Source organism: Camelus bactrianus, chromosome 11 (genome assembly GCF_048773025.1).
Source record: "Camelus bactrianus isolate YW-2024 breed Bactrian camel chromosome 11, ASM4877302v1, whole genome shotgun sequence".
Lineage (NCBI taxonomy): Eukaryota > Metazoa > Chordata > Mammalia > Artiodactyla > Camelidae > Camelus > Camelus bactrianus.
The window spans coordinates 41,179,480-41,206,288 of record NC_133549.1 but is presented as its reverse complement, the minus strand read 5'-3'; the positions used below and the strand labels follow the sequence as shown (position 1 = coordinate 41,206,288).

The 26,809-nt window shown below is 55.3% G+C and overlaps 2 protein-coding genes across 8 annotated transcripts; one reads left to right on the top strand and one right to left on the bottom strand.

Moving 5' to 3' along the window:
• Nucleotides 1-14: 14 nt before the first annotated feature.
• PDZD7 (PDZ domain containing 7) lies at nucleotides 15-18,136 on the bottom strand. 5 transcript variants are annotated; one of them, XM_074373746.1, is made up of 18 exons: nucleotides 17,862-18,130; nucleotides 16,485-16,872; nucleotides 13,322-13,462; nucleotides 12,858-13,032; nucleotides 12,145-12,321; nucleotides 11,743-11,890; nucleotides 10,505-10,565; nucleotides 9,700-10,107; nucleotides 9,004-9,201; nucleotides 7,385-7,435; nucleotides 6,611-6,786; nucleotides 3,508-3,599; nucleotides 3,282-3,373; nucleotides 3,063-3,134; nucleotides 2,449-2,606; nucleotides 1,983-2,334; nucleotides 1,584-1,684; nucleotides 15-1,167 (listed from the first exon to the last, which is right to left on the bottom strand). In XM_074373746.1, exons 2-18 carry the CDS (start codon nucleotides 16,705-16,707, stop codon nucleotides 955-957), a joined length of 2,838 nt encoding a protein of 945 aa, XP_074229847.1. In that variant the 5' UTR covers nucleotides 16,708-16,872; nucleotides 17,862-18,130; the 3' UTR covers nucleotides 15-954. The 5 variants fall into 5 exon arrangements, 3 of the variants coding, with proteins under 3 accessions (XP_074229847.1, XP_074229846.1, XP_074229848.1); XM_074373745.1 differs by having other exon boundaries at nucleotides 1,983-2,606; nucleotides 17,862-18,129; XR_012510162.1 differs by lacking the exons at nucleotides 15-1,167; nucleotides 1,584-1,684 and having other exon boundaries at nucleotides 2,198-2,334; nucleotides 2,449-2,602; nucleotides 17,862-18,131.
• SFXN3 (sideroflexin 3) lies at nucleotides 18,117-26,011 on the top strand. Of its 3 annotated transcripts, XM_074373759.1 has the most exons (12): nucleotides 18,117-18,162; nucleotides 18,843-18,904; nucleotides 20,264-20,427; nucleotides 21,084-21,258; nucleotides 21,556-21,650; nucleotides 22,014-22,089; nucleotides 22,252-22,337; nucleotides 22,547-22,674; nucleotides 22,872-22,921; nucleotides 23,771-23,820; nucleotides 24,298-24,345; nucleotides 24,614-26,011. In XM_074373759.1, exons 3-12 carry the CDS (start codon nucleotides 20,267-20,269, stop codon nucleotides 24,708-24,710), a joined length of 966 nt encoding a protein of 321 aa, XP_074229860.1. In that variant the 5' UTR covers nucleotides 18,117-18,162; nucleotides 18,843-18,904; nucleotides 20,264-20,266; the 3' UTR covers nucleotides 24,711-26,011. The 3 variants fall into 3 exon arrangements, with proteins under 3 accessions (XP_074229860.1, XP_074229858.1, XP_074229859.1); XM_074373757.1 differs by lacking the exon at nucleotides 18,117-18,162 and having other exon boundaries at nucleotides 18,889-19,017; XM_074373758.1 differs by lacking the exons at nucleotides 18,117-18,162; nucleotides 18,843-18,904 and adding an exon at nucleotides 18,947-19,017 and having other exon boundaries at nucleotides 20,393-20,427.
• Nucleotides 26,012-26,809: the final 798 nt, after the last annotated feature.

Here is a 26,809-nt window from a genome sequence, read left to right as displayed (position 1 = left end):
TCAGACCAAAGGAAGAACTCAGAAATGTCTCGTTTATTTGTGTTTGTGACCAAGTGGCCCCTTCCCACACCCAGGTTTATGGCCTCGTTTTCACTTGTATATTTTTCACATTGTAAATTTCTTGTACAAACCCAAAGACAAAATTAAAAAATCTTGTTTTTAAAAAAAGATGAATGTGCTGGATCAAGATTATGGGAACTTGTGTGACCCTTCACACCCTCTTTATTTGCTGGCTATATCCCTAACCCTCGTAGAGATCTTAAGGGGAGAAAAGGTGTTGGGGGAAGGATAAACCCAGTAGAAAGTCTGAGGTCCTAGTGGACCACAACATAATGGTCTCTTGGAGTTTGAGAAACTAGATAAGCCTCCCATACTGTCCCTTGTGCTGCTTGGGGCTTGGGGCTTGGGGTTGGGTGCAGTGACCCCTTGAGGGCCCCATCTGAGAGTCCCTGTCCCTCACTGCTTGGGGGAATCAGGAGAAAGTGCACACCAATCTCAAGCTCCAGACCTTGGGTGTCTCCACACTGTTCCTTTCTTGGGAGGTTAGGGGCAGTGGGTGGGTGTCACAGGCTGCCCAGTAGCACCTTGTCCTTGACACCAAGTTTATCTGGAATGGGCAGAGCCTTAGTGACAACTGGGGAGGGAGGAAGGTGGGGGCAGGGGATCTGAGCCACCAGTGTGGAGCTTGGGGAGTAGGCAAGGCAAGCAGGAGTGGGAGGTTCCTGAGTCCTGAGGAGGTTAGTAAAGGATGGCAGGAGGATTCTCTGGGGTGAGTGGGAAGAGTTAAGGAATAGCTGGGAAGAGTCTGGGATTAGAATCAGGAGGACTGGAGAGGACTGGGCTAGGGGTCAGCTGGAGAAGTCTGGCGGTGGGAGGGCTCTGGGTATGGGTGGGAAGGGCATTAATGGGAGGTTCTGGGAGCCAGTGGGAGGCAACTGGAGTACCATCAAGGGGTCAGCGTGCTGGGGAATGGTCAGCAGGAAGCTGCTGATCAGTGAGGTTTGAGGCAGGGGGTAAGGGTAGTGGCTCAGGCCTGGGGACCCTGACCACAAGCTCCATGGGCTCCTGAGCCTTGTTGCGGTAAGCCCGGCGGATAGTGTCTACTGCCCGCTGGTGGGTCACCTGCTCCAGGCTCTCTCCATCCACGGCCACAAGCTCGAAACCAGCCTGGGATGGTGGGGGTGGGAGAATCACAGTCCTCCCTCCTCAGGTCACCCCCACCCCATCAGCCAACCTCTCACCTCCACCAGCTAGGACACTCCTCCCTATCTGGGTGGAAGGAATGGACAATGGGACTTTTGTGCCTGGAGATGTTGGGGGCAGGGTGGGGCCCAGACAATGGCCCTTTGTCCCTTGGGGCTAGGGGTGGAACAGGACAGACTGCCCTCAGGCCCAGGCTGGCATGAGGGGACAGATTTTTCCCCTAGGCTTGCTGCTCCTGCAGGCCTGACCCCCTGCTCCCAACCCTCCTCCCACCACCTGGTCTAAACATGTCTGGCTGGAAGATGAGCATGTTCCAGCCCTGCCCCCAGCCAGAATTCAGCTCTGGGCCTAGGAAGTGGGCCCGGGTGCCCTTTACCCACCTGAAGGGCCCCACTGAGGAAGGCGGCGCCCCCAGGAAAGATCTTTTCTATCTTCACCATGGGCTGCACCTTGGACTCAATGCCCCCAGAAATGCTGATGCCTAATAAGAGGGAGAAACACTGGGATAGAGTGCAGTGTTCACACCTCTAAAACCCAAAGCTCTCAAGAGTCCCAAATAGAGGGCCCCTGATTTCTCCCAAAGCCCCAGATTCTATTACTACTCCAATCCTCAACTTACTCAAGATCCCAAACTTCCCAAATCTAGACCCTTCCCACTATACCTCAACACCCAGATTCTTTTCCTAGTCCCAGGTCCCCTAGTTATACCCCCAAATCAGGCCCACCAACCTCACCACACCCAAGAGCCCTCTGCCAGGCCCAGTTCCACCCAGACTCACCCAAGGACTGTTTCATCTTGGACAGTGTGACGGTCCTCAGCTCCCCACTAGGGGCCTTCGTGGCTGCCTTCTCGGCTGTCCCCGCAGTTCCATTCTCAGAGGGCCCTTGCCTGCCCCCTGCCTTGGCCACATGCCCATCCACAGGTCGTGGCAGAGGGGGCCTGGTTTTCCGAGGCTTGTGGCAGCGCCCATTGGCCATGCTGGGAGTGGAGGCAGGCGCCGGGGATGGGGAACGCCCGCGTCCAGGGGACTTGCCTCTGCCCTGGCTGCGGCTGCGGCTGCGGCTGCGGCTGCGGCTGCGGCTCCGGCTCCGGCTCTGGCTTGGGCCCTGGCTCCAGTTCTGCTGAGGGTCCTCGAGGGTCAAGGGTTCTGTCAGCAGCCAGTTAGGCCTCGGGGGCCGGGGAGCAATGGGGGGTGGCTGGGGAGGGGGTGTGCAGGCGCTTCGGTGTGGGGCAAAAGCATTTACTGGCACATCTTGGAGAGGGGGGACGCCTTTATGAGGGTGGCGGGGGGCAGAGGCACCCAGGGAGATCTGGAGGACTCCCAGCCGCTCCCTCAGCTCCCCATCATCTTCCTCCTCCAAGAAGCCGTTTGCAGGAAGCAGGTAGAAGCCTCCACGACTGTCTGGGGAAGAGGGCCAAGGTCAGTCCACCCTCAGGCCCAGGCTGGCAGGAGCTGGTGTGGGGCGGCCGGGCCTGGGCCTGCTCAGGGCGTGAGGGATGCTGCCCAGCTCTATCGCTGTGGTGTTTTAATACTCTCTATTGTAAAATTTACAGTTTTATTTTAGCATGGCTAAGAAAAAAATATAACTCCCACACCAAACTGGTAATTTCTCAGAGATTACTGAGACTAGATTTAAAAAGCGAGTGGGTTTAAAACCAATTATTAAGTAAATAATAGTACAGATGGTGAGTGGACATGATAAAAATGGTGCTGGTAGACGAGGGCTTTCCTTCAGGGAACCACACATACCTCTGAAGCCATGACACCCAACGTGGGGACAGGGATGGAAGGCCCATCCTCCCTTCCCCAATCCCCCTGCGGCATGCCCCCTCCCAGGGCTCTGGGACTCTGACTGACCAGGCACAGGGGTGATGAGGTGACGCTTAGGCGGTGTGTCCTGGCGGGCTGGTCGCAAGGCAGGAGGCCGTACTGCTTGGAGAAGAGAACGGGTCAGGGACAAGGCTCCCTGATGGGCACAGCTGAAGGGGCTCAGGCAATCTCTGCCCCTCCCCACTGGCAGGCCCCACCCCCTCCCCACCTGGGGCTCAGGATCCACAGCCCCGCCTGGCTGCTGACCTGTGCGGCTCTTGAGGGCCTCAAAAGCCTCCAGCTCCACAGGCATCACCATGCTGTCGAAGCGGCCCAGGTCCGTGGGGGCCACCACACTCCTGGGGGAGGGCAAGAGATAGAGGGTGGCAGGGCTCGATTCTGGAGGTTTCTGGAGTTGCCTGGAGGGGCTTCAGCCCTGGGGAGGTTGGGGGAGGTATCAGGGGTCTTCTTCCTACCCCTAAGACCTCCTCACCTGATGTCCCTCAGCAGCAGCAGCTTTGCAGGCCTGTCCAGAATGGCCAGCAGGGGCCTCACCAGGTCCTCCACACCGCCCTCATGCACGTACTGCGGAGAGAGGCACCACCGGTCAGATAGGAGCGGGGACTGCCAGAGCTGGGTGAGGGGGAGTGCCTGGGTGCAGAGGGGCCCCCATGCTTAGGAAAGGTTCTCCCCAACCCAGGCTGTCCTCAGGATGGTCTTATCTTGGTGACTGGGTAGAAGCTTTCAATAATAATAACAGAGCTGTAACAGCAACAACAGCAACAGCTGTGGGCCTTTTTCTAGGCCTTTTACCTGTGGTCTCTCATTTAACACCCTGAAAGATGACAGCAATTACCCCCATTTTATAGATGAGGGAACTGAGGCTCAGAGAGAAGGACTTTGCCCAAGGCCACACAGATAAGGAAGTGTGAAGAGGGATTGGAACCTGAGAAATCTGGCCCTTGCCTGCTCTGGTACCGGAAAAGGATATGCAGGGAGTGGACTCTCCTCCCCGCCCCCACCTCCCAGGCAGAAGGAAGGAATTTGAGCCAAATGCTAGGCCGTGCGCCTGGCTGTCCCAGCTTGTGTCTGCACACAGACCCACAAATTAGGCATTGTTCAAGTCTGCAATGGGGACCTTGGGGAAGGGGTGGCCCTATAGAAAGTCTCTCCGGTCCGTTCCCAGGGTGGTGGAGGCCTTTCTGCCTGGCACTGCCAGGATGCCACCAGCCACACCCCACCGACAAACTGGCAAACTGAACACTGGGAACCACCCTACTTGGACAGCACACTGCCCCCTGGTGCCGTGAAGGAGACAGTACTGATTCTGGGACACACACCAAGCATCCCGGGTGGGTGGGCATGGACACGGAGAAACAGCACACCCTGGTGGCCAGACTGAGACATTCATAAATATCTATAAATAAATATAATATAAACTGTGTGTGGCCCAAAACCACACACAAAGTTACAGGAACTCACACAAACACATATGGACAACACACCCCCTTTTGTCTAGAGAGAGATACACATAATTGTACAGAACCAGTCACATATGTGTACACACTTCGTGTCCATAAACCTGTGTTCAGCATTTATTAAGTGCCAGGTCTTGTTCTGGGCAGAGGGGGCAAAACAACAAAAAGCCACATGGCCCAATAAACTACAAACCACTGGTGATAGGGCAAAGGGAGTCTCAGAGAAGGGTGAGAAGATCAGAGTAGGCTTCATGGCGCTGGTGGCATTTACACTAACTCTTGAGGATAAATGCAGGGAACAGCATGAAAGCTGAAAGGAAAGTGCTCCAAGGGTGATGTGGAATATCAGGTCATTAGAAGTTTAACTTGACTATGGGGTACATGAAAGGCCTCCATGTAGGCTGTGCGGGCTGTGGCTACAACGTGCGTAGTGCCCCTACAGTTGTGTGATTCGTAATCTCTATAAACCTAGGCTATATGTTACACCAGGGGAAGATGATGATGTGATGTGGTGACCATGGAAAAGCAGAGGTTAGTTGGTTGGGGAGTCAAAGCAGGGAGGGCCTTGAACACGAGGATAAGCATAAGAGGCAGCAAAGGGGGCTTGGAGAGTGACCAGAAGAGTGGTTTATAATGCCTGGTCTGGCAGCTGTGGGGAGATGGCTCAGAAAGAGAGGGGAGGCCTGGGGTTCAGGGCCACACATCCAAGTCACTAGGGGAGCTTTACTAATCTTTCCAGCCAGGGTCCACCCTTAGGATCTGATCTCTTGGTGTGGGTGGGGCTTGGGTCAGGTTTGGGTGGTATGCTGTGGGGCATGGCTTGGGCAGGGTGGGAGGAGCAGAAGGATGAGAGAAAAGGAGCTGGCCAGAGGAACAGATGCAGAGCCCCACCTAGTGGCTAGATCCCAGAGTCGCAGGTTCATGGAGGCTGGTACACACTGCCCCACTTAGCACTCAGAGCTGGGCATGACACTTAACTGAGTTTAGACTAAAGGCCTTTAGCGGCCCCTCAGCATGCACCCCCATATGCAGCTTTGCTGTGAACCAGGTCTTGGTAAAAGGATGCAAGAATTACTACGCCTCAGTCTCCAGGTTACACACACACAGATACAACCATACAGTTAAAGCAACACAAACCCAAGTACCCCATGGATATACAAATGAACATGTCACACAAACACAACTGCACCCTGTCCAAGGTGAGGGAGTGGGGGAACCACAAACGATTTCCTGAAACTTTTCCTCTTGTCCTTATACACAGGCTCACTTGTGCACTGACGCACATGCATCACAGGGAATTCATCTTAGGATACCTTCCAGGGGATTCTTGAAACAGAGGGATAGGAGAGGGCCTTCCAGTCCTCCTGGAGGGGGTGACCTATGTCTCCTGAAGCCTCCTGAAAATTCAGGCTGCAAAAAATGCCTTCAGATCTATCCTCTACCCAACACTGAGGCCCTCTGCTTCTGTCTGAAGTGGAAGGGAACAGCAAATAACAGTGAAGGTGTTAGGGGAGGCCTGGAGTGTGTGGGGTGACAAAAGATTACTTACTTGGGGAACGGAAGAGGGGGCCTGGCATGAGGCCGGGCCTGTTGGCTGACCCAGGATTGGTATGTGCTCTTTGGGTTTTAGAGGGCACATACCAATCCTGGCATGGACTTAGGGAAGGCTGGGGTTTAGAAGAGACCAGGGCAGGTGACTGCAGGGACTCACATCCCAGACTCATTACTTGTCTGGCTCTTTCTCTCCTCAGTTTAAATATCACCTCCTCAGGGAGGTCCTCCCAGACCACACCAACTAATTTGTGTCTCTTGGGTTATCTTCTCATGTTCCTTTTCTCCACAGCACTTCACATGACTTGTCACTATGGGTGTTTAGGTTCTAGTTGCTGTCTCTCTCTCCTTCCTGGCTGTGAGCTCAGTGTGTGTGTGTGTGCGCGCACGTGCGCACGTGCTCGCATGAGCAAGTGTGGATGTGACCAGGGTGACTTCTGCTTTTACTGACAACTGGCCTCACAGCGTTGAGCCCAGATACTGGTCAGCAGATAGTGGCCTGAATGAATGAGGGACTGGGTGACTGAGTGACCATGTGCCCGGGCTGGGGGTAGGCTGGAGGCTCACCCGGGAACAGTGGCGGGTGACCGCCAGCACCTCGTCGTCAGTAAGCAGCCTTCGGGCCAGGTCCTGAATCAGAGGCCGGCGGCTCTCCCAGGCTTGTACCCGCTCATCCACACTGGGAAGCTGGCTAGAGGGGCTCCCAGACCTGGCAGAAAGCAGGGCCTGGCCCCTCTCCCGGTCTGCAGGGCAGGAGCAAAGAGGTATGATGAAGGAGCCAGGAGCCATCAAGAGAGGAGGCTGTGGCTCCTCTCAGTGGAGCCAGACCCCCAGGTGCCCCTGATGGAACCCCAGCCTAGTCCAGATGCTCCCCACCATGGCATCCCACCGCAATCTGCCCATGATTGGAGTGCCAATCCAGGTCCCCCAGCCCCCAAACACAGACCCCTATCCCAGTCTGTTCCTTAATGGAGTCCTCGCCCATCGCCCCCTTGGCAGGCTCTGAGCATGCACCTGTCATACTAGTCTCTTCCCCACTGGAGTTCTAGTAAGGCTCTGTCCCTCATCACCCTCATCACCCCAAAATCTGTCTTTAGGAGTCCCAACTCAAGCTCCCAGTCCTCAAAAATGAACCCCAATATCTGCCTGCTTACCCTATCTCTCCTAGTAAGCTTAGTCCAATCTTTCAGGTGCCCCCATTATGTACCTCCCCATCTGTCTGATTCCTCATGCTTGGCCCCAGCTGAATTTAGCTCAAAGCCCCTTAGCTACTACCCCCAATGTGGAGCCCATCTGCAGCTCTACTGTAGGCCCTCTACAGGCCTTGGTAGAGGGACTTACCGCATCTCAGTCTCCAGGTGACAAACTTCTGCACAGGTCCCACTCCCCCTGCTATGAAGAAGAAAGAGGTTCAGCTGCAGGCCCTGGTCCCCAGTCTGAAAATAGGGGTTAGGGGGCTCAGGACTGGCTGGATCACTGGCTGGAATGAAGGTGATGAGACTGGGAAGCACAAGGCGAGGATATTGAGGAGGGTCTTGAAGGCCAAGCTCAGGCCAGAGACTTGGCTCATAGGCAATGGGGGGTCAGTGAAAGTTTTGGATAAAGAGAGGGTGCAGTCTTGCTCTGCTTATGGAGGTTCATTTAGGAGCAAATAAAAGAGGGAAGAACCCCAAGGGCAAATCTTGGGGGAGCACATACCTTCCGGGGACAAAGGGAAAAAGAGGAACCTTTGAAGGAGAGAGAGGAGTAGCCAGAGAGGTGGGAGGAGAACCAGAAGAGAGCAGGGCCCTGGGGTCTGTGGAAAGAGAGATGAGTTTAGGGAGGGGGCTGGCCGGTCCTGATTTGAAGGGATTTTCTCTGATGGGACTGTCACCTTGAGACCTCTGGGAGGGGCAAGGCCCAGCTCATCCTCTGGTTGTTTTTGTCTACCCAGCATTCACTCACCCTTCTGGAAACAGCACCCTGATTTCACCTGGGGACACCCCCGCCCCAATTCTCAGTCCCTGTACTCTAGGGTGGATATGTGATCTAAGCTGGCTGATAAAACAACTCTCTTTCCCACATCACAAGTGATGTGTTGTGCACATGATCCCAGCTGCGCCAATGAGAGCTTGAGACTTTAGCTGAAACTATTAAAAGAGACACACCTTCCCCTGGGTTGCTAAGCAACAGTGGTCTTCTTATCTCTAAGTGGCAAAGCCAGTAATAATGAAGACAATCCAGGGAAAAGAGGAACCAAAAGATGAAGGGGGCAGATGTCTGATGAGATTATTTAAATCTTTAGACCCAGCTTAAATCAGTACCTGAGCCAAGAAGTGCCTTTTAAAGCTAGTTTGAGTTGAATTTCTGTCCCAGGTAACCCCAGGAGTCTCATCTCATCCCACTTTTGGTCCAGTCTCTGAACCTCACCAGACTGATGAGAGGCTCTCTGTAAGGGTCCTTAGGAAGGCCTCAACATGAGTGAAGCCTGCCTAGGCCCTTCTGCCTGAGTCCTAATCTAGAAATGGCTTTGCTCAAGATGGTTCTAGAACTGGGTGGGGCCTGTGGGGAGCTCTGGCCAGGGAGGGTGAAGCCAAATGCTCTAGGAAAGGAGTGCCCTGCCTCCCCTCAGCACCAAGAGCACAGGGATCTGACCCAAGGTTATTTTCATCTGTGCTGTGACTCATCAGTTTTCCCCTCTGTAAAATGGGAGGATAAGGTAGTATAACAAGGACCACTACATTTTCTGAGCACCTTCTTTGTGTCAAATAATGTACTAAGTGATTAACATACATTAGCTCACTTATTCTTCACTATTCCTAAAGAAGTAGGTATTACTACTCCCATTTTACTCATGAGGCTTGCAGGCTGAAGTGATGGCTCACAGCTAGTAAAAGGCAGTGTGGGATTTAAGCTCAGAGCTGCTGGATGCAAAGTGGATTTTCCCTCTGTCCTCCGGGTCTGACTGGTCCAGGGCTTACCTTTCTCCAGGTCCAGGCGGGGGCGGGGCTTAGTGGGGCTCCTGCTGTCCAGCGTCCAGGCCTCTCTGCGCCCATCCCCTGACAGGCGCCCCTGCCACCCTCCTTTGAAGAAGAGGTTCATCAGGGTCTTGGAGCGCTGCAGGGCCCCCTTATCCCCAGGGGACCCCGACTTCTCCTTCCTCCGTTGCTTCTTCTCCTCTGCAGACACAAGGGAGCACCCGGGGGGGCTGGAGGGGTGGGCAAAAGGGAAGGACGAGGGGCAGGGGTGTGGGGACAGGCAGAGAGAAAGCAGAGAGAAGGGAGCATAGGGGGCACACAGGATCTGCAGCCGAGTGGGGAGTTAGGGATGAGGATGGGGGGCCACGTTCCTCTTCCAACTTTCCACCCCTTCCTGCCCCAGCTACAAGCTCTGCAAGGAGTATGTGTGTAGACAGGCCTGGGAACTCCAGGATGGAGGGTCTGCGTTAGGGGCTGATTTGGGGCCCAGAGCTGACTGGAGCTGGGACTGGGATGGAGGGTAGGTTTGGGTCTCAGGACTAGTTTAAAATGGAACCCAGTGCAGGGTCTGACTGTATTCTGGGGTTGGGGCTGGAGCAAAGCCTGGAGCAAAGGAAGGTTTGGGCCCAGGACAGGGTGCAAGACAGGTTTTGGACCTGGAGCTCTGGAGATAGCAGCAGCCACCCGTCCCCCACGTACCCCACAAGGTCAGGTGGCTCTGTGAGCGTGTGATGGGGGGCCGGGGTCGGCTGAGGGCCAGTAGCAGAGCAGTTTTGGGGGACTCAGAGTGTGCAGAGTTCAGGCGGCGGGTAGGCAGGGGGCCGTCAGAGCGGATGGCTGTGTCCCTGAGGATGACTGTGGGCCGCACGCTGCACCAGGTCTCCACACGGCCCCCCACGTCGGGCTCGGTCTGCATGGCTGTGTCTGCCCGCCCCCAGCCTGGACCCTGGCTGCCTGGCCCCTCAGGCCCCAGGCAGACATCCATGCGGTCCAAGGGCAGGGAGCCTGAGCCCTCGGCAGAGCTGTAGGGGGCACTGGAGGCGAATGAGGAGACGCTGGAGCTGCTCTCAGAGGCGGGGGACAGCTGCTGAAGCACCCCGTTGTTCACTGCAGGCAGTGGGGAAGGCAGGGGCATCTCAGGAGTATGGCTGGGTTGCTTTGGAGCCCTGCCAGGGTTGCAGACTACCCATGGGCTTGGAAGGAGGGGAGCATTGGGCAGCAGCAATGTTGGAATCACAAGGTCTAGGGAACCAGCTGCTCAGCAGTCCTGCCACTGACTTGTTGAGAGACTTTAAGCAAGTCAGTTCTCATCCATTCAGCCCTGGGACTCCAGACCCCAGGAGAGCCTGGAATGGAACCTTCAACTTCTCAAGAGGGGAGCTCAGAAGTGGCTCTGGGCATGTGAAAGTCCCAAAGAGATCTTGGTGGCCCTGCCCACTTACTCTCCCAGCCCCACCCTGAGGCTTCAGCTCTTTCCCTCCAAACTTAGGGCCCAGCTACTTACGTCGATCCAGCCAACAGTACTCAGAAACCATCTCCTTGTAGGCAGGATACCGGCCAGTCTCCTGAGGAGGATGGGCACGGGAGGGCACAGGGGAGTGGGTGAGAAGGGAGGGTAAGAACGGTGGCATGATGGGACAGGAGTCAACTTTTCAACCCCATGACTCTCCTCTGAGTTCATCAGGGTCTAGCCACATGGGCTGCTTCCTTTCTGAACGTACCAAGTTCCTCTACACTTCAGGGCCTTTGCACTTGTTCCTTCTGCTTGGATTCTCTTCCTTCATCTCATGACCAGCCCCTTCTCCCTCTTAAGGTAGAACTTCCTCAGAGCTAAAAGGTCCTGAAACCTGAGCTAAAAGGGTCTTCCCAAATTACCCCACCTCCCCCTCTATTAATTTCCTTATAGCAGTTGTCACAATCTGCATGCATCTAGTTGGTCTTTTTCCCTCCAGTAGCAGAGACCTTGTCTGTCTTGTTCACTGTCATAGCTCCAGTACCTGGCATAGTGGCCGTTATGTAGTAGGTACTCAAAAATATTGAATGAATGAATGGGAGCAGAGTGGGAGAGAGAAGGAGTGCTTGGGATAATTTGAGAGAAAGGAAAGGGAGAAATGGGATGTGGGAGAGGCTGGGGATATGGCGAGGAGGCACTGAAGGGTGAGATGGATGAAGACTTAGGAGGGAGAAGAGTGGGCCAGAGGCCAGATTTGGGCCCTAGGGAAGAGTGAGACATCACCAACTCTGGGAGCCAGGGTGAGAAGGACCCAATCCTTAGGCAAGTGTGAGACCCACATGAATAATGAATCCAGGCACCTCCACTGAAATCCAATCTCTGGCTCCAGCCCAGCTCTCCCTGCCCTGTGCCCTGAGGATGCCCACCACCCAGGTCCTGTCCAAAGCCACAGCTTTCAACCCACCCTTCTGAGTGGGACATTCTTTCAACCCTAGACCTCCACCACTCATATGAAGAGGCAATGGCCCGAGCATCTGGGGGGCAGGGCTGGAACCAGGTCTTACTACTGACCAGCTGAGTAATTGATTGTGATTACTGAGTTACGTTGCGTCTCTGAGCCTCAGTTTCTTCTTCTGTGAAATAGGGATGAGGACAATGCCTGCCCTACCTCTCACATGGCTGTAGAAAGTCGTAAGTTGCAGAGCCATGGGCAACATTAAGTGCTAGGGTGGTCTGGGAAGTCCTTCCTATAGTCTGCCTTCCCCCCTGTCTCCCACAGTCCTGCCCACCTTGATGGTCAACATGATGTGTGTTTGGCCCTTCAGCACCTCTACGGCCTGGCTGTGGCTGATGTCGTCAAACCTGACACCATTGGCCGCCAGGACCTGGTCCCCCACCTTGATGCCGTTCTCCTCGGCCAGTCCACCGTGATCCACCCTGGGGTCAGACAAGAGGCAGTCTGATAGGTCACCTGGCCTGCCCTCCCTCACCCCATTCCAGACTCTTCACCTGGATATGGGGATGCCCAGTCAAACTCCTTGACTCTCCTCCTGGTGACCCCAGCCTCTCTGTCCACATCCCACTGCTGACCTAGGTCATGCGGACATGTCTTTGGCCAGAACTCACTTGCTGACCCATCCCCAGGTCCCAGCCCAGCCCGACCCATTTTCATACTCTGCCCCAGTCCTCACTTGGACACATAGATGCCCAGGCCAAACTCCTTGCCCCCACGGATGTTGAAGCCCAGGCAGAAGTCGTCAGAGGTCGTGTAGAGGTGGATGATGCGCTGCACGCCATCCTCTGAGCTGCTGTTGGACAGTGTTGAGCTGCACTTTTCCACGACCAGCCGTCGATTGACCACATCCACCCTGGACAACAGCACAGGGCTCTCAGCCTGGGCCACCATCCACTGCCACCCACCCGTCTCCTCCCAGGAGCCAAGACAACAGGTGGGGCTGCCTCTGGGGACACTTAGGCCTGAGATCTTCAGTGGGACATAGATTTCATCAAATTAGGGAAACCATGCAGATCTCCTTTTATTGAGCAGCTCCAACCGCCAGGCCCCATTTGGAATCCTCCCCGAGCCCCTGGGGAGAGGCAGGCACTGTACGATCCCCAGGTTCATCGCTGCAGCAGCAGCACAGGGGAAGGGCCACTGGGGTCTAGGATAGCAGGGTGTTGGGAGGAGGGCTAGGGGAAAGACACGGCCCTTTCTCATTTCAGGGTCAGACCTTGGGACTCCTGTGTTTCCAGTGCCAGGGGCTGGGGAAACGGAAGCCATAATAGCCAGGCCCTGGGCTGAGACCTGTGCCCTTGGCCTCTCCCTCCACGGCTCGGGGTGGTGGTGCTGGGGTGGGGAGCAGGGGGTGGGGAGCAGGGTGAGGGGGAGCCTAGGCCTGCTTACCACGTGGTCTTCTCCTTGGAGAATTTGATGCCCGGCACACGGCCCATGCGCCTCACCATCATATGCAGGCGGCTGCTGCCCGTCAGCACCTTCACGGCACTGCCCATCGTGGTGCTCTCCAGGCTCAGTCCGTTCACCTCCGTGATCTTGTCCCCTACACACAGGCCAGCCCGCTCTGCATCAGAGGAGGGAGGTGTCTGACGTGGGAGAAGTCCCCCAGTTTGAGGCTGAGCCTCCCCCATCAGACGGGGCTCCCTGAGGTGAAACTTCTTCCATGAGATTGGGATTCTCAGGTAGGGTCTGAATATTCTCCATCAGACTAGGGACCTTCTATCACCCCATTAGATCAGGCCGTCCAAAGCTGAGGGTCCTTTCCTCCCACCCCTGACAACAGCATCTCTGCACTCCACTGAGCTAGGGGTCACATCCTGAGCCAGAACCTCACCCCTGGGGGCCCTGCTCACCTGCACTGCTCCCCTCCTCCACTTTGCTGACGAAGATGCCCAGGCCGTGCTCAGAGCCTCCCCGCACACTGAACCCCAGCCTCCCGGCTGGACTCTTCTCCACTCGGACTGCGTGGATGATGTCGCTTTCGTCACTGTTGGCTGTCGGGGTGGGGACATAGGCATGACTCCCCTGCCCATTCTGGGCTCAGAGGACCCCTGGGCTCCTCAATTTGGGGCCTGCAAAGGCTAGGTTGCTGAGCACGGGCACCCAGGACCCTAAATGAGTGGGGAGGCAGGTAGCTTCTGAGTCCTTTCTGAGTGATTTTGAGCCCATAGCCAGCTGATTCTATCCGCACAGGTCTCAGGACCTTCTCAGCCCAGCCAAGGAATCTTTTGCTCTCCCACCCTCCAGCCCTCTTTCTCCTCAGTCCCTCCCTGGGGCCTCCCTAGGGCCCTGGGCCAGAGAGATGTCAAATCTGGGGTTTTGAGCCTAGGAGCTTGGGGTCTCTGAGGATGGAACAGTCTCTACCTCCACTGCTGTAGCCCGGCCACCAGACATCCCTTTAGGCACTCAGCAGCCTCTTCACTATCTTTCTGCTTCCACTCCTGCCTCCTTTAATCCACTCTCTACACAGAGTCAGCTTTCATACTAGATCATGCCTTTCCTATGGTTAAAAACTTCAGTGCCTGTCCCTGCTTCTAGAAGGAACTCCACATTCCTACCATGCCCAGTAAGGGCCCTCCCTGGGCTTCCCTCTGCCCGCCTCTCTACCGTCACCTCTGGTCGGCCTCCCCGGCCTCATGACCTCCCTCCTGTTCCTCTCACAGGTCAGCCCTTACAGTGTTCCCTCTGCTTGCGATGCTCTTGCCCAGACCGCGCCTGTTCCCAGTTCCTCCTGGCTCAGACACCGCTTCTCAGAGAAGCCTTCCTAGACAACCCTACATAAGAGTCTCTTCCCCCTCCTTCCAGATCGTCTCTGTTAGACAGTTCTCAAAGCGAGCTCTCCAGACCAGCAGCATCGGGAGCACCTAGAAACTTATTAAAAATGTGAATTTGGGGGTTTTACTGCAGACCCATTAAATCAGACACTCTGGGTGTAGGGCCCAGCAATCTGTCTTTTGACAGGCAATTCTGATGTATTCTGAAGTCTGAGGACCACTACTCTATCATATCATCCAAATTAGTACCCTCAAGATTCTTGCCATCCTTTCTCATTAGTTGTTTATTTGTGTATTATTTATTCTCTCTCTCCTTTCACCAGACTGTAAGCTCAATCACGGTAGGGAGTTAGTCATTCTTTTCCACAGATGTATCCCCAGTGTGTTGCACGGTGCTTGATATTTGCTAAGTCTTTTTACAATAAATGAAATAATAAGCAGAATAATGAATAAATGAGTGAGCTGGGAGAGTGAGGAGAGATGGCTGGTTGGGATTAAAGATAATGCCGCTTCTCTGGGATCCACTGAGTCTGAGGAGCTGGTGGGAATTTTTGTGGGCGATGAGCAGTGTCCCGCTTCCCACTGTTTCTCCGTTATCAGTTACTTTAGGCCTCTGGAATGGTTTAAACAACAACATGGGGAAGGGGCTCCAGGCTGTGGTGAGTTGGGAGATGTTTGTGCTCAGGCAGAGGGGACAGTTCTAAGCTCAGAGGCTCCCAGCCCAGACAGGCTAGGGGCCAGCTGGTCAGAGCAACGCCCCAGTCCTTCCATTGCTAGGGAATGCTACTCCCTGGCTGCTCTGGGGCACTGAGGGAGGCAGAGGGAGAGAGCACTCAGGAACTTCTGGAAGAGGATCTTTAGAGGGACAGTACAGAGCCCCTGCATCATAACTGTAGCTGGGCGTGGTGTAAGTGGGTGCGTGAGGGGGAGGTATGGCCTAGTTCTTTTAATACAATGGGATTTACAAGGGCAGTGCTGCAGTGCCCCAGCCCTCCCTGTCTCCTAGCTTTTAGTCTGGGAATTTCTGCTCCATGACCAGAATGGCAATGGTGACTGTCAGAAGCACCCTGTTGCTCACCTGAGGGTGAGGCCAAATGTGGTGGAAGATGGGGGTGAGCGTGCTGGGCCACTGGGGCAGGAAAGCCTGCTCCCTGACCAACAGGCTCCACCCCTGCCCTGGGGCCTGGGTAGGGGAACAGAGGTACCCAGCTGGGTCAGAGGGGAGGAGCAGGGTGTGAAAAGTTCAATCTGGGATCCAGCCAGGGGAGCTCTGCTGGCTGAGACAGAGGAGGGGAGCTGGAGATATTTATCTGGCCTGCCTGCAGAAAGCCCAGGCTGAGGCGGCCCCCACTCCCTGCTGGCATTCAAGGTCCTGCCTTGATCACCAGCTTTTTGTCGCCTCACATCTGTCACTGCAGCCAGGTTGTCACCATGCTCCACGCTTTCCACTTTAAACCTTTGTCTGTGATCTATCCACCCCACCACCAGCTGCTTTTATTGCTCTGTCTCTAAGCCCTGCTACACTGTAAATTTCTGGAAGGTGAAAATTGAGCCTTATTTCTCTGTAGGTCCCCCACAGGACCTAATGAGGGCTGGTATAGAATAGGTGTGAAATGAAAGGTCATTAAGCAACTATATAAGATTAGGTGTCTCCCTACTCCAGAGCCCAGACCTGAGGCTTCCTCCCGACCCTCGACCCTCTTCTCCTTCTCTTTGGAACATCTTCCACTCTACTTCTCTTTCCATCCTCTGCTCCTGAAGTCTAATTCTCTCTACCCAGCTGGGCACTGACTCCTCACAGCCCAGCACAGAGCTGGGTACACAATGGGCTGGTTGATGAAGAATGTCCTTCTCCATCCTGCCCCAACCCCCAAACCCCCCAAAGTCACACACAAATGGGTTTGGAGAAAGGAAGAGTCCGTCAGAGGGAGGGCCCATTTCAATGCCTCCTCTTGCTCACTTGAGGGCCAGCATACCACACACCCCTTCCCTGCCTCCAGGCCAGGATATCCCACCTCTGACCTCTCCACAATCCTGGACCCTAAAGGACTGGCCTGAAGATGAGAGAAGAGAAGATGAGGGAGAGTCTAGGGATTACCAGAGGCCATCTCCTCCCACATCCCGAAGACTCGCATCTCTTGAGCTCCCTCACCCATATTGGCTCTGCCTCCTCCTCCTTAGTGCTGGCTGTCCCCTACCCCCATCCGCAGTCCCCAGCCCAGTGGCGGGGCCCCGCCCTCACCTTCGATGGGGGAGTTGATGAGGATGACGCGGCCCATGGGCGATGAGGCTCGAATTCCGCGGCGGGGCCCATTCAGCAGCCGCTGTTGCTTCCTCAGCAGGTATCGCGTTGCCGAGCCCGACTCGCTGCCCAGGTGGCCTCGGGAGGAGAGGGAGCTCAGAGAGCCGGAGCTCAGGTCTCCGAGTCCCAGTGGGTCGAAGCCTACTGCGAAACCATGCGCCATGGTGGCTAGACTGGGGCGGCGCCCTATAGGTCCAGAAGGAACCTGCTATCCCTTGAGAGGAGGGCCCCGCATGCCCCCAGCTCCATCAACATTCTGTGCAGACAGGGTTCTCAGGGACCGGGAGCCCCCCACCTCCGCTGCTTCTCAGGGGTGTGTGCTCCAGACCTGCGCAGGGAGAGCAGGCATTGGGGAACGGGTGTGAATGCTGCCCCTGCTGCCCCCCAGAACTTCCACCCTTCCCTCTGGTTTGAGCAGTCTGCCTCCCATGCCTTGGCCCCTCTCCTCTCCTACCCCAGGCCAGAGAACTGCCCAGTTCAGGCACCATCATGGACTTTTGGAGCCATTTATACAAGCAGGCAGGTGGGAACCTCTCTTTCATCCCTAGTTAGTTTCTGCTGTCAGCTGAGTCATCTACTCCGGTAGGTCCCCAGTCTTCAGTAGAGGTTGACAGAGTGGAGATGGGATTATTTCATGTCCTAGGGCTTCAAGCAGTGTGACACAAATTTGGGCCAGGACAGTTCACTGTACCACCTCTCTTGTGTCTGTGGGTAGAAGGCCAGCCCCAGGGGTTCAGGCCTCGAGGGGACTCAGAACCTGAGACAGCTGCGGCCAAGGGCCTCAAAGATTCCCTGGCCCCCAGAGATCCCCAGGTCCCAGGCTGCCCTCCTCTCCGTTCCCTCTCCCCTTCCGTCTAAAGAGGTGTGTGAACCTCTTCCAGCCTTGGGGGAAGGACCTGCCGGCGAGAGCTCCACAACATCCGACGAAAAACCTGGACCAAGACCCCAAGAGCAGCTCCAGGACCCAGAACGCAGCACCCTACCCCCGGCTCTGTCCTCCTGGGTCCCCTCACCTGCTCGCGTGTCCGGCCGCCGCCGGTATCGCCAGCGCACGGGCGCGAGCAACAGTCGCAGCAAGGGGATCCCCGCCCACGCCCCCGCGGAGGCTGCAGGAATGGGGCTGGCCTGCGCAGCCCGGGCTCCCATTGGCTGGGAGGGCTGCCAGTTACTCCCCTACCACCTCCTTTGGTGCCTGGGACAGGCGTTCGTAACCTGGGCTGGGGCCGCTGAGCTCTACCAGATCCAATTCGAGTTCCGATGTCCCAACCCGCCCCGCGAACTTAGGGCTTGGGTCTCAGCTCGCCCCTCTCCCGTTACCGGTTCAGTGCAGGGGAGCCCGAAAAAGCGTCTTCTCCAGGCCTCCAGGGCTCATGGAATCGCCAGTCCTCTACGGTCACCTCTGAGGCCTCAGTGAGGGAATGCCACCTGGGCAGAGCAGGAAGAGCGCCCACGGTGTGCAGGAGCGTGGGCTGGCGCCTGGGTGTGCGGCACGCATGCTCTGTATGGTGACTGAGAGTTGGGGCGGGGCGGGGAGGAGGCTAAGCCGGGCTTTCTTCACATGCATCCTCTCATGTCAGAAAGTGTCTCTCTGGCCAATCAGTTCTGGGACGGACACAAGGTAGGCAGCTGGTCTCAGGACACTAGGAGGAGGAAGAGTCTTTTTGATCCACTTATTTGATGCAGACAGAGATACCTTGAGCCTTCTGCCCCTTCACATCCAGGGCAGGGACTGGGGCTAGAGTCTGTGATGCAGGAGTAGGGATTGGGGGCGTAAGGGAACTGGGGACTCAGTGGAGCTAGAGGTTACAGAGAGGGGTAAGGAAGGGACTGGGGGTGGGGAGGAATGGCCTGGGGACACAGAAGGGCAAAATCAGATTGTGAAGGGGTGCAAATGCCGAGGTGCCGCGAGAGAAGCTTGGGGGAACCGGGGTAAGGAACCCAGGGGACCAAGTAGGCAGAAGCCACTGCCAAGGCAGCCATCAAGTAAACAAGTAACCCGAGTCCCTCAGTGCGCACCATCAGAGGATGGCCCCTCCACGCCGCCTGTCTTAGCCCAGATCGCTGCAAGCCTTCGCCTTGGGTACCTAGATTCCTTGCGGCAGATGCCCTGTGCCTCCCGAGGCCAGCCAAGGGACTGCAAGCAAATGGGGCAGCACCCGCGGCCCCTCCCCTCCTCACTCCCTCTGCAGACGCGGCTTGAACTGATCCTAAGCCTGGATTGGCTCTGAGGCAGAGTAGGGCCAGGTCTCCGTGGCCCGGGCTAGGGGCGTCGCCCCTAATAACACCCATCGCCCCTAGGTTCTGCCAATCCCTGGCCACGTCAGGCGGATGCACGGAGGGAGCCCCCGCCCCTAAAGCTGGTGAGCGTCAAGCGTGACGTTACGCGTGATGGGTGTGAGGGCGGGGGCGACTCGCGGAGAGGAAGGCGGGTCTGAGAGCTGCAGAGGCTGGGAGCCCGGTAGCCCAGGAAAGCGTGAGTGCTCGTTGTGCCAGGCGGGGTTGGGAGTCTGGGGAGTAGGGGGTTGAGGGCTGCGAGTCGGAGAAGGATGCTGCCTTTGAAGTGTGCTCCCTGTCCTGTGGGATTCAGTATCCGCTGCTTTAGGGAGGTCCATGGGGCACGAGGGAAGGTTGGTTGGGGAGGGAAGGCCAGGGTGGGGCTCTGTGTGGTCACAACTTCAAGTGTCTACAGCTAATGTGTGTGTGTGTGTGTGTGTGTGTGTGTGTGCGTGCAAGTAACAGTCTTTGTGTGCCAGTGTATGCAGGGTGTGTCCACCCCGTTTGTATGTATGTGTAGGGCATGTATAATGATGTCTTTGTGTGTGGGTATGTGAATGTGAGTGTGTGGAGAGAGAGGAGGGTGTGTCTGCCTGTGAGGGAGGAAGTGTGGTTGGAGAGGATTAGTCATTCTGTAGGATTTTGCCCAACATGGCCAGATGGCTGCTTCAGGCTTTCTCTCTGTGCTGAGTGGAGGGGTCATTTACTGAAGCCTGCTCCTTGAGAGGCAAGTGGCTCAGGAATAGGTGGATGGGTGTCTTTGCCAGCCCTTCCCAGCTGGAGAACAAGGAGAGCCTTGGACCATTCAGTGTGGGTTGAGGAATATGGGTCTGGAGAGGGGACTTGTGCCCACAAGCACACCTGGCTGGCTGGCATCAGCATCCCCTGTTTGAATAAATCTGGAATAAATAAGCCCTGGAGTGGTCAACGAGCCCTTGGTCTCCTCCAATCAGGGCCTGGAGTGTAGGATGGCCTATGCCATCTTCCCAAACAGCCTTGAGGGTTTGTATGTAGGTCTTAGGGCAGCTGGGGCCTAAAGCTGGCATGAACATAGATGTGTAATGCATATAATCAGTGTTTTTATGCATCAGAGCACACGAGTAGCTGTATGGGATTAGTTGCTTCTCATGCATCAACCACACACGTGTAAATGCTCATTCGTGAAAAGCTGCATCAGGCCAGAGGGCAAGGATGTCTATTTCCCTGGCTCTGTTTTCCCCTGTCCCCTCCTCCAGTGGCTGCAGGTCCCTGGGCTGGGACATTGCCTAGAAAACAGCTCCTCCTCTCCCCCCACCCCTTGCTTACCTATCTGGAGTCACCTTGAGCTCTAGAAGGGATTGGCAATAATAGGCCCAGGGACCAGGGTAGGGCCACTAAAGTCTCCCCCATGTGGAGCCTTTGGATCCCCTACTTGGAGTCCTCTTACTCTGGTCCCTGCCCTGCAGGAAATGGGTGAGTTGCCCTTAGATATCAATATCCAGGAACCTCGGTGGGACCAAAGCACTTTCCTGGGCAGAGCCCGGCACTTCTTCACTGTGACTGATCCCCGAAATCTTCTGCTTTCTGGGGCACAGCTGGAAGCTTCCCGGAACATCGTGCAGAACTACAGGTGACTGCGGACCCCATCTGCCCCAGGGTCTCATTCCTTACCATTAATACAGTACTTTTGCACCTGTTTCCCCTCACTTGAGTGTGACCCTGTTCCACTCCTCCACCCCCTAACTGTCTGGCCCTGTCTGTTGGAACCACAGACAACTGGGGCACAGAACTGTATCCCAGGGGATTTCAGGCTGTTTGGGTTGAGGAGTTGGTGTTGATATTTATGGGTAGGGGGCTGTTCTGTGCTTCACAAACACTCTATAGGAATCTGTCCCACTGCTGGGCCACCCTCTGCAAGGACAGAGAGGCTCAAAGTTGGGTCCCAAGGAGGTGGGAGGGCAGCCCCCTTGTCTCCAGGAGGAAAAACCCTTGCAACACCTCTAGCCATTTTTGATCGATTGGAAACAACCACTACCCATGACTTAGTGTTTTGGCAGAAATAGAAGGGCATCTCTCTCCCTGTGGCTTGAAGGGAAACAAACTCGCCTCCCAACTTTCTGGGAAGATTTGCTTCTTCCCCAGAGACAAGGAGCTCTTTTATCCTGAGATTGGAGGCCAACGTGCTTGGTCCTCTGCCCAGACTTACCCTGAGCTGGGTGGGCAGGGCGTGGGAGGGGCGGATCTGCCTCCTAGAATTGCCTGTCTGCTCCTTGCCAACCTCTGCAGGGCCGGCGTGGTGATGCCAGGGCTCACCGAGGACCAGCTGTGGAGGGCCAAGTATGTGTACGACTCTGCCTTCCATCCGGACACAGGGGAGAAGGTGGTCCTGATTGGCCGCATGTCAGCCCAGGTGCCCATGAACATGACCATCACTGGCTGCATGCTCACCTTCTACAGGCAGGTCCTATCCTGTGTATCTCCTCCCTGGGTGCTCTGTCCAAGCTAGAGCGTAACTTGATGACTGGGCACTTCCTCTTTGGGCCAGTGGGTAGGTGAGAGCCTGTGTTAGAATCCCTTCCATTCTTCAGGACTCAGCTCCAGAGACAATGGATGTGTTTGTGTAGGGAAGGTCATGCAGGGGTCACCAGAGCAAGTTCTAAGATCATCAACAGGGCCCGTCCTGAGGGTTTGGGGATAATCTTTGGGGCTTTATTACTGGGGAGGGACGCGATAGAAGTGTCTTTGTTCCCTCAGGAAGACCCCAACCGTGGTGTTCTGGCAGTGGGTGAATCAGTCCTTCAATGCCATCGTTAACTACTCCAATCGCAGTGGTGATGCTCCCATCACTGTTGGGTGAGAGCTCATTCCCAGGAACTTCTCTCCCTTCCCTCCTTTGCTCTCCCCTATTAGCTCCTGTTCCCCGAGGGCCAGGCAGCCCATGGCTCAGTGCTCTCTTCTCAGCCCGCCCCCCTCACTTTCCTGGCCTGGCTGAGGGCATGGGGTCTTTGTATGTGTGCTTTGGGGGGACCCACTTCTCTTCCAGGGGAGGGACTGGGGCTTCCAGACAAGACTGCACTGGAGCAGAGGAGACGTTCCCCTGCCATGAGGCCATCCTCCCATGCCTCATACATTGAAGAGTTGGCATGTCCCTGAAGGAAAGAACCACATGCTGGACTATTCACCTTTCCCCTTGTGTCCTGGCTCTTCCTCCCACAGGCAGCTGGGAACAGCTTATGTGAGTGCCACCACCGGGGCTGTGGCCACGGCCCTGGGACTCAAATCCCTCACCAAGGTAAATGCCTTCCCATTCCACTGCCCCCAACTCACCCTTTATCTGCTTCCTTCTTCCCTGTTGCTCCTCCATCGCAACCTACAGGCTCTCCATATATCTCCTCAGAGTTCCTCACCACCCCATGGCCCTTAGGGCCACTAAATGACATCTCTCCTCCCCCAGCACCTGCCCCCACTGGTTGGCAGATTTGTACCCTTTGCAGCTGTGGCAGCTGCCAACTGCATTAACATCCCCCTGATGAGGCAGAGGTGAGTTGCCCCGGCTCCTGGCGTGTGCACACTCAGTGAGCATGTAGGCCTCCCAGCCAGCCACGTGAGCTGCTAGGCCATGTCTCAGACTGATGCTGGGATCCTGGGGTGGGAGAACCAGCCTCTGAATCTAGGCTGTCTGAGGGGACCCCAGGGACTAGCTGCCTGTGAAGGCATTGCAGGTGTGATCTGACAACCACCCTTCTCAGGGAGCTGCAGGTGGGCATCCCGGTGACCAATGAAGAGGGTCAGAGGCTTGGCCACTCGGTGTCTGCAGCCAAGCAAGGAATCTTCCAGGTGGTGATATCAAGGATCTGCATGGCGATTCCTGCCATGGGTGAGGCAGGGGTGGCTTGGTGGGGCACAGGAGGCTCTAAGAGAAGGGAGTGTCATTGTCTGGGGGTTTTGAGAACTCTGGGAGCTAGAAGACTCTGGGGGAGAGTGGGAAGAGCTGGGAAAAGGGATCCCCTCTTCTTTAGTGTCCTGACTTTCTCTCCAGTGACTCCCTCCCTCCCTGCTCTGCTCTCCCCTCAGCCATTCCCCCCGTGATCATGGACACCCTGGAGAAGAAAGACTTCCTGAAGGTAGGTCTCTCACCTCTCATGTCCTGGAAGTGGTGGTGACTGAGGGCAGAAGTGACCAGTCCCTAACTCCCTCTCCAGCCTGACCTAAGTCTAAGGCTTCCTACATGTTTGCCCCACCCCCTCCACCTTCATTCATTCAGCAAGAATGAATTGGGCTGAAATGAAGGAACACTGAGGGTGCAGAAGATGAGGGAAGGAAAGAAAAGGTTTCTGTCCTGAAGGAAGTTGGTGTCACTCCAGAAGCCTCTGACCAGGCTGATAGGGATGGACTGTTACAGTCATGCTTGGTATCATGCTCATGCCTTGCCTGCAAACAACATTCACACACACACACAGGCTCACACATGCATGACAGGACAGATAGTAAGGCATAGGAATCCAGGCTTTGGCTCATTCATTGAATCATTTATTTGCAAATGTTTGTTGAGTACCAACCGTGAACCTTAGAGGAACAGAATGGTGGTCTCTGTGGCTAAAGTTAATTGAGAAGGGGGTGCAGAGCAGGAGATGTGTTTGGAAAGGGCCAGATTCATGCACTGTGATGGGAGGGAGGAAGTAGAGGGCTAGAGGGGGCTTCTGGAAGAAAGCAGCTTCTGGAGGAAGTGTGGGAAGCAATTCTGAGGTGAGAATGGGTGGTGGGACACTCAGGAGGGTGTCTGTAAACAGGCCTGACTGGAGTGGAGGGTGGTGATTTTGAGGTCCCAACCCTGTTGTGGGATTGGGAGAAAGAATAGGGCCATGTATGAGGCTCAAAGGCAAGGCTGTTGGGATAGAGCCCTGGTAGGTGAATGTGTAGAGGTGAGGGGGGCACGGGACACACACTATTCCAATGTCTCTGTCTCCCCACAGCGCCGCCCCTGGTTGGGGGCTCCCCTGCAAGTGGGACTGGTGGGCTTCTGGTAAGTGCGCAGGGAGTTGGTTAGCTAGGGTGTGTGGGAGTGTCCTTTCCACGGTGGTTGTGGGTGGGTAATATTGCTTTTAAGTTGTTTATATACACCATTCATTCATACTTGCAGCTGGTAGGGGTTATGGACACGTGTTGGGCATACTGTATATGTTGGGGTGATCTTGGTCCTTGAAGATCAAGAATTTAGTCGAAGGGATTCTAGTCTTCCTTCTCCATGGAAACCATGGAAATATACCTTTTGGGACTATGCTGGAGTTGCCTGCACATTTAATTACTGATTATGTCACTGGCTGTGGAGCTCTGGGTCACTGTTCTGGAGGCTCTTTCCTCAGTCAGAACCTAATGTCAGCGTTGGCTTTAATCAGTCTCCACCCCTAGGGGCTGTCTCCAGAGGTGGGGTGGGGTGCAGGGAGGGAACACCCTTAGATCAGAGCTTCACAAACCTTTCCAACACTCTTCTCTCCCCCAGCCTGGTATTTGCCACCCCCCTGTGCTGTGCCCTCTTCCCCCAGAAAAGGTAAGTGCTGCCCCCTGGCTTGGCTGGGGGCTCCAGACAGGTTTCCCCATCTCAGGAAGCAGCTAATCTTAGGTTCCTCCAGTGAGTTCCCAGAGGAGGCCTGGCAGACGCTTAACTTAATCTGGTGGTGGGGAAATGACAGTGATCCAGGACTTCTGGCAGTCAAAGAAGAAGACTCTGTGGCCTGGGAGGAGTGGTGGTGATCCCTTAGCCTGAGGTGGAGGTGGCTCAGGGGGACACTCAGCCTGCCTGCGCTGTTCTGTTGCAGCTCCATACGTGTGAGCAGGCTGGAGCCAGAGCTGAGAGCTCAGATCCGTGAGCAGAACCCCAGCATCGAAGTGGTTTATTACAACAAGGGGCTTTGAGGGAGGGCTAGCCCCTGGCCCCCTCCCTAACCTCCTTGGGCTGCTGCTTCAGTGGAGCCTTGCCGTCCCTGCCACTTGCCTATCTGAGTGATACTGGGCAGGGGGCTTGGTGGGGGAGTAGCCGTTGAGATCAGCAACCTGTTAGGCTAGGAGAGGTGACCCCATAAGCCTTTTCTCTCCTCTGATTTCAAAGAGCAGGGTCACATAATCCACATAATCCCTTTTCTCCCACACTAGTGTGTCTATGGATGTACATATGTAGTATGAGTGTGTACATGATGTCCTGGGATGTCCTCATGTCTGGCTTCCCTTCTTGGCCTCTTGCCACCTGCCAGCCAGCTAGGCTACAGGACTTTCTTGCCCAAACAGTTCCACCAGCCAACTCATTTCTGATGAGTTCTTGCCCCTTCTGGATACAGGAGGAGCCTCAGGATTTCAGGACAGAGACAGGGATACTAGTAGGCCAAACTGGGCTGAATCCTTCAGCTGTCTGCTTCCTGGGTTCTGAAGCTGACGCAGGAACTGGGCTGGCAGAGGAGGACATGTCAGGATAAGGAAGGCAGGGGGCTTATCTCTTCCTGGAATAGGCCATTTCCTCCCCTCTTCTCTACTAGAACAAAGGAGTGTCAGTATCCTGTACTGCTCTTGACATCTTCCTGACTCCCCAACACTGCAGTGTGGGCATCTTTAAGCACAATCCTGGGAGTTCTTGGTCCACTCTGATGTCATAATCTCAGATCGAAGCCTACAATCCCAACCCCCTCCCCCAATCAAACAGCCATGAAGGCAGAGTAAGCATTCCCCTTTAAAAGCCCCACTGCACCCTCTTACAGAGGGACACAGCTGTGGGAATGGTGCTTAAACTCCACAGGTATCTGAGTGGGTGTAACTAGGACACCCTCAAGGGCAACTAAGCTCTGAGTGTAGTCTTAAGCAGGGGATTTTTTTGTTCCATTGACCTTGTTAGACATTCAGCAGAATCCTGACCTTGGCTACTTCTGTTTCTTGAGGCTTGACCCTGTTCCTCCCCCTACCCCCATCTCCAAGAGGAGGAAGGGCCCAGGCATCAGCGGCTGGTCCAAAGGGGAGGTGGGCTTGATGATGAATATGTGCTGGTCAACTTACAGAGTGTGGAGTTGGACCTTGACTCTAATTCCTGTGACTTCTGGCTGAAGTAGTGGGGTGAAGGCCCTAGTGGGATCCCCTAAGAGCACTTTCTTGCCCCTCAACCAACCGCCACCAGTAATAAACACTATGGTGCCATTGTTACTCAATAAAATAAATACCTGTCTACTTCTTGATCTTCGCTTGATTCCACTTCACTTGGGTGCCCAGAAGAGCCTCCTGCCTGCGGCCTTCCCTTCTCTCCCCAGTGAAATCCAGGTCTTAGTCTCTTCCCTCCCCTTCTGTAGGGAGCCTCATTACCCAGCAGAGGGCGCGCTGAGATTAGAAAATCAGCACCCCAGTATTAAAGTAGAGGGGATGCCTGCATCTTATATTCTCTCAGCAGCTGGAGCCCTGACTTCGTTTACATCTTCGTTAGGGGGGCTGATCACATGCCTACAAACCAACTCAGGCTTTGAGCTTCTTGGTTCCCTCACGCATCTGGCATGGGGTGGTAGCCTCTGGGAAGGGAAGGCGAGAGGGCTAAGCACTGCCCAGCTCTTATCAGAGAAGTTGTTAGGGTGCCAGCACACCTCTGCACCCCTCCACACCCTCACTGATGATGCAATACTGGAACAAGCCTGGTGGGGACCATTGCTAGTTAACACCTCTTCCCCCATCCCAGGGCCCTCCACCCCCTCCCTGCTTAGGAACCCCCTTTTTTCTGGGAAAAAAGAGGTCCAAAGTTCATGCCTGTGTAACCAGTCAGAATGGCCGTCATTCAAAAATCCACAAATGACAAATGCTGGAGAGGCTGTGGAGAAAGGGGAACCCTCCTACACTGCTGGTGGGAATGCAGTTTGGTGCAGCCACTATGGAAAACAGTTTGGAGATTCCTCAAAAGACTAGGAATAGACTTACCATATGACCCAGGAATCCCACTCCTGGGCTTGTATCCAGAAGGAAATCTACTTCAGGATGACACCTGCACCCCA